Genomic DNA, 6,803 nt, shown 5'->3' with positions numbered 1-6,803 from the left:
ACTTAGTTACTGCTTGATATAAGTTGCTAAGCCTTCAAAACATTTGTACGTGGAGAATATGAAACAAAATATTTTTTTTAGGTTTTATATATACATTTGAATAACTAAAAAACCATATATTAATACCATAGAATTCCACTATAATTTATTAAGCTTAGTAACTAAGATGTATTTTAGTCTAAAAAATATGGAATTTCAAGCAGACTAAAGATGCATCCTACCTCATTGATATATTGATTCAAAAGAAAGGAATGGCGACAGGCCCATTAAAAATGCTGTGAAATCCACTAGGGGGACATTCTGAGCTTCCAATTTGTTGTTCATGTCATATATAGAAGTAAATGTATAAAAGGGAACATTTCCAAATATGGAAAGTGGTGGGCAGGGTGCCACTGTGTTTGATTTATTACATGAGCAATATCTTAATAAACTGAAAAGATAAGAGGCTCTTATTTTGTATGCTAGCTTGTTAATATCGATAATTTGAGTTTCTAATTCGTAGAAACTATAGACTTAGTATTTTGACTTCACAAACATTTAATTTGAACAAGTGCTGCATTCAATATACCATGTGACACACAAACTTGATGTTTATCTGTGTTTTTTTTAATATTTGCCTTTAGATTAAGAAATTGAGTAATATATAGCACTAACATTTGAATTATAGTTTACAGTTTTATACCAAAGTTATTGACATAAATTCATGAAATAATAGTTCAATAAAATTTTGAATGCAAGTCAACAAACGAGATGACATGGCCTTTCACCCATGACCCATCTTGAATGGGTTAATAGTGAGAATGATAGGATATGGGTGTGCAAGTCAATTTTACTTTTCTAACAGTATTTGGGCTTTTGAAACAAGTTGTCTTTGGATATGGTGACTGCAATAAATTTAAAATAGCTTAAGGGAATGTATGACATATTTAAATGAACAAGACTGAATGGTTTTTTTTGTTTGTTTTTTTGTATTTGGATAGGTCAGCCTTGATGAACCAACGGACTCTTTATTGTCCCTTAAATTTTGAAAATAAATCACTGATGTATCATTTACTGTATGTGATTGAACGCTCAACACTGCGTACACTTATAATTGATTTTGTTAAAATCAGCTATGTGGTTAAAGACAAATTTTTGGCCCGACATATTTAATTTCTAAATATAATTATCTTAAAATATACTTTTGCAAATTCTAGTCACAAACAAAAAAAACATGTCTGGGCTCTTCAAATAAGAGGAGATAAAACATTAATTCTGTTTAAAAAAAATTCTTAAGTACACAGGAGATGCATTTTTGTGATAGTGAATCAACAAAAAGTAATATGGTGAACAGTAATGTGGAGAAGTAGGTCTCAGCATTACTGGATGGGTTACTTTTTGAAATAATATTTCCCCAAACCAGTTTTTAAATGTTTTCCTAAATACTATGCTCCCTAAAATAATTACATATTGCAAGTTTTTGGAGAAATATTCATACACAAAATAAAATCTGGCTTCATAAAAAAGAAAAGTATATGGTTTACTAAAAAGAAATTACATTTTATATATGTGAATTTATATTATTTAATCATTAATGTGACTTGTTGCATTAGAAAGAATGAAATTTATTAACTTTGGGAACTTTTCTCCACAAACATGAGAGTGGAATGCTATACAAGATTACCAAACATCTCGGTAAAACTGGGATTGTACCTGTTTTCAGCCTTTTTTTTTCATTATGATCAGAAATACTAAACGTATTAAACCATCCACATTTCTTAGTGCCTCAATGTTTTATACATACAGCTTGTAATTATATATGCCTCCTTTAAATTTTAATTGCAGGATTACCTTACATACAAAAAATATCAGATTATTTAGCAAATGGTATAAAGTGTGTTACTTAATCTGTTTCAGAATTGTTACAATGTCACTCTGTATCATGTGTGTATGGAACAAAAGTCTCAGTTCTCTTAATATGGAACTTGGTAACGTGTCTTATAGTTATAAGTTACATCATCTTAAAATTTTCGTACTTTGATATTCATGTCCAAGCGCCATGTCATTAACGTAAATGGCCAATGCAAGTCAGGAGACACTAGACGTGAATTTATGCTAGCACCTATGTAAGTAGTAACTCACTAACAGTGTTCTTACTCTTAGCCTATTTTCAAACTAAGGCAAATTCAAACATAAATTTACAATTTATAAACATAACTTGTGGGAATTTGTAGACTGACCAACTCTCATTTTTAAAACTATATATTTAACTTTAAGTTTACATTAGTATTTAATTCTTACACTTTGATTTCTAAAATGAAATATTTTAATTTTAATAATTGTAAAAAAATAATATAACTTTACCCAAGGCAAACAGACTACTCTGGAAGTTGCAGCCATAATTTTACTAAACTGGCTTAACTATGGAGGAGTAAAGGTCATACGTACATGACAGGTAGCGCTACTAACATTTTTAGCAATAATACTTTGTATTTATTTATAATTAAAATATTTAACCTCCTATTTAAATACATTTAATTATATACGAAAAAATGAGAATTATTTGACAAAAATAAGTTCACTCGAGCCTAAGTTTTAAGTAGCATATAAATTGGAATTTCGGTTCAAAATCAAATATTTTCTCTTTCGGTAATATCGATAACAAGTATCTTTAAAATTATTGAAGTGTTCCATTGTGATATGTACTATTTCTGAAAGCGCTCGGATTATCAAGTTTCTTGTTTTGTGGTTTATCAAAATTTCAAATTGCTGAAAATTAAAAGTTAAGTATTTTCATCATCTCCTTCATCATTATCTGACTTATTAGTCTCAATCTCTTATTCCTTATCTAGCCAGTACACGATAAGTTCAGTAGTGATGTACCGGGTTAGTTTTCTATGTGTTCAATGTACTTATATCTGCCACATGAATGTTGTAGCTGATAATTTGGTGAACTGAGCTGTTGTAGAATGAGCTAAGTATCGGTACAGTCAGAAACGAGTTATTTATGTGCCATAGGCATATACCAAAGGTATAGATATTCTGTGCTTGAGCTTTTGTTCATTCAACCTTATGATAGCCTTTTCTACCTAATGATATTCAGATTTATGTGTATCAACCATTCCATATATTCTTGCAGACACTGTGACAGACCATACATAACTTCTATAGAAAGTTGTATTTCTCTGCCAAATATTAGTATATTTAGCAAACAGTCAGTCATCTTCATAATCACATTTTTTGGATTGTGCTATCCATTACTCAGCCAATACATCAGCAATGGACTGTACTAAACTACCAACCACTGGGTAAGCTTTGCCTCACGTACTGAAGTAATCAATAACAATCAGCACATACCGATTACTTCATTCACTTCTGGAAGAGGTTGTACTACATCCAAGAGTATTTTCTGCTTTTGAAAACTAAGAAATATTTTTTAGATTTTACCATGTTTTTAGTGTTTGTGTTTATTCCTCTGGGTAGCATAAGAAAACAATATTTGTACCATTGTCTAAAGTTTTGATTTAAACGCAGCCAAAAGAACTACTCTGTGTGCTTGTACATTATATTTAACATTCTTATGGCCTCCAGATGCTCTGGAAGCAAAATATTTGTTCTCAGACATAGTATGACAGAAAAAACTCTAGCTGTAGAGATAGTTCTAGATACTTCTACGTTACTGATTATGCCAGTGGTTATTCCAGTGAGGAGCTTAACAGTCAAACGTCTATAATTACTGAACAATACGGGGACAGTGCTATCACTTGGACAGATAAATGTCCAAGCAAGTCAAGCCTAATTTCTGGACATGAAGCAGTATATTTAATGTGTTGGTTCCATCATCATAGCAGATAGTGATAATGTATTAGACACAGCCCATAATACACCACGGAACACCACTTATGCAACAGAGGTACTATGTCTTCATCCTTATCATAAACTTGTGCAATCTGTTGTTCTTTATCTTGATGTAATTAGCACTAGATAGTTATAATTCTGGAAGCACATCTCTCATGGTGTACGGGAGAAAGTGAATGTTCGTTTCCACTGTTGGTAAATCCCCAAGATCCAAATATCTGAAACTAAAATGAAAATAACTGCCAGTGGGTGATATTACGTAAACATACTTCAAAATGTGTCTCTTCAATCCCATTTATCAAATTACCATTCACCAAATAAAGTCAATATCAATAGGCCAAAGTAGTGGAAGGCCAGGCATGGCCTAGAGATTAGTGTACCATAATGTGATAATGAAGTTCCATGATTTGCAGCACACTGCCACAAAAACATGTTCCACACTTTTGGACCTGAAGTGTGCTATAGAAATTACTTCTTATATGATAATAAAGATTCAGGGATATGAAGTTCAGTTCCTGTTTAACACAAGAACCACCAGAGTCCTGATCGACGTTTTAGTGTTTCAGTCCCTCCAAATGAAACTACCACAGTAGTTTGTTTGTTTCAGAAATTATTGCAAAATTACAAAGGTGTTGTATGTGCTAACCCTCTCCAAGTTTGAACCAATGACTAACGGAAAGAAGACAGCTCGTCAATAGGACCACTTATTGACTCTTTGGATACTCTTGTCTCTCCATTTAGTGGGTCTAACCATTCCAACCAACCCTGAACGAGCTGGGCTATCCATCAGACTTTTGATACAAGATGACTAGTCTTTTCCTAAATTGATGCCCAAATCAAACTGGGCTCTATTAGCTTTCTGTATCTGTTGAGCAGTTGGGCAGAATTGGAAGTTTTATCAATGTTGCTGCAGGGCAATACATGGGAAGTTCACTTTATAGTACCTTCCCATCCCACAACCACCGAAGACACTTAGGTCTTCCCTCCTAAAAGACATCTGAGTAGAGGTATTGGCAGCACTTGTTGTAGTACCACCACTTTGGATGCCCAGGAAACTCACTGAAGCTATGTAGTGGTGCTGGGATGTGTTGTGGCTAGGTAGCTTTTCACGGAATACAAGTCTTGTATTCAAGAGGTTGGAGTGGTTGAAGTACAGCCCTGCAACTGCCAGTGTTGGCTTCTGCGTCTACCACGACTTGCTCAAAGTTACCACTTTGAGCCAAACCATATCACAAAATTTGTATTCCATTCCTTTCATAAAGTTATCTACGAGGGTAATCTTGTGATCTCTTGAGGACATGATGGGATATGCCTTCAGATACAGGCGATGCAAGTTATCTGAATAATTGGCCAGGTTCTCCTAGGCAGTGTTTCTAAAACACTTTGCCAGTCCGTGGGATTTTATGAAAACAAACAAAAACAAAACCTGACAGAATATTCATATATAAATTGTAATGTTTTCGTTGTATTTGCATTTTAATAATCTGCAATAGTTTATGGAGACAGCGAGCTGGCCCCTGGTATCTAAGGGATCTCTCTTATAAGCCTTGAGCTCAGTCCAACTCAGTTCTATATATAGTTAAAACAATGGAGTAACTTAGCTGCAATCATATCCTATTCATTCAACTGTTAGTATCAAAAATAATCATCTCTGTCTCCTGGAAACATTAAATAAATTGTTCCAGATTTTCCTTGGCTGTACCTTTGAATACCAAAGGATAAATCTTTTTCGCTTCACTCACAAGGTCCTATCACTGTGGAAACAAAACACCCCTAGTGCCATCAAGGACATAGGGTAGGGTTGATGCCGGGAGATACCTATGCTCAGAGTAACGTTTGATCCTTGCTTCCGGGCAGCAGAACTGTAAATTGCTATACGAGACTTGTCTCCCAGCTCTGTAAGATCCAAGATTCTCTATCCATTCCTGTGAACATCTTGAAGAAACTATTTTCTTGCTCCATACGTCACATCTCACTTGTTAGCATTCATAATTTCTCTTGCTGGTAAGACAGCTTCCACTGGTGGACTTCTTCCAATAATGGTCCCTCCAGTCTCCTTTGACTGGTTACAGGTGACAACGACCAGAGCTGGGTTGAACTACCCTGATCAAAAAGTTTAGGTATCTTATAGAGAATTCCTCATTTTGTTCCAGACCACCAGTTCATAAGTCAGTACACTGACCCTCAACTGTTTGTGCCTTCTGTGAGCCAGAGATATAACCTTGTCAGCAGCTCTTAAGGTCCAAAGCTGTAGTTCCCTTTGCTGAGTTTGCAGCCATATCGATATGGTATACATAGCCCTTTGCAATACTGTGAAAGTCTTTGTTCAGGTAAAAGACGTCTTCTGGACATCATTACTTCCTCACATTATGATGTACTTTCAGCTTTCAATTACTACTCTTGTACATAAGCTCTTCAACTGGAAACTTTAATTTCCAAGTGTTACCGTTGTACAAGTATGATACACAAGAGTACAAAGCAGCAATGATAAGTACATGTTGTGGGTGCAGCACAAAAGTATTACTTTACTTCCTTACTTTGTGGTATTCTGGGTTTCACTGATTTACCTTTTGAGTAGTAATCAAAAGTAAAGGGAGGAACAGTAAAGATGTTTATCATGGACTTAAAACAGAAAATTTGAATCGAGTGAGTTAAAGAAAAGAAGCTAGATACAATGTTAAATGAAGTAAAAATCAATATTTAATATGAAGAACAAGTCAAAAGAAAAGTGCATAGAATGTCGGACAACATTTATAGTTTACTGAAAGAGAGGTTCTGAACTCATTGTCTTATCTGAAGTAATTACGTTCTAGACTGAGAGACTATGACATTATAAGAACAAAATTAATGTCATCCCTCACGGAGCACAGGCCCTATCAACGTCATTGACTGTCCCAAATGTAAGTAGGGTGAATGTCACATCCAGATATTTCTGAACTCACAGCGATGTTACCAGATAAAGCAGA

General features: G+C 34.4%; 1 protein-coding gene across 1 annotated transcript in view; it reads right to left on the bottom strand.

Annotated features, from left to right (window-relative positions):
* The window catches only part of LOC106465409 (ATP synthase subunit O, mitochondrial-like), a 22,549-nt gene extending 20,104 nt beyond the window's left edge, over positions 1-2,445 (bottom strand). Inside the window, exon 1 of the mRNA XM_013925639.2 lies at positions 2,344-2,445. Coding sequence (XP_013781093.1) covers positions 2,344-2,379 — 36 coding nt within the window. The 5' untranslated portion in view covers positions 2,380-2,445. The remainder of the gene's footprint in view (positions 1-2,343) is intronic.
* Positions 2,446-6,803: the final 4,358 nt, after the last annotated feature.

Source organism: Limulus polyphemus, unplaced genomic scaffold (assembly GCF_000517525.1).
Source record: "Limulus polyphemus unplaced genomic scaffold, Limulus_polyphemus-2.1.2 Scaffold67, whole genome shotgun sequence".
NCBI lineage: Eukaryota > Metazoa > Arthropoda > Merostomata > Xiphosura > Limulidae > Limulus > Limulus polyphemus.
This window is presented reverse-complemented; position numbering and strand designations above follow the sequence as displayed.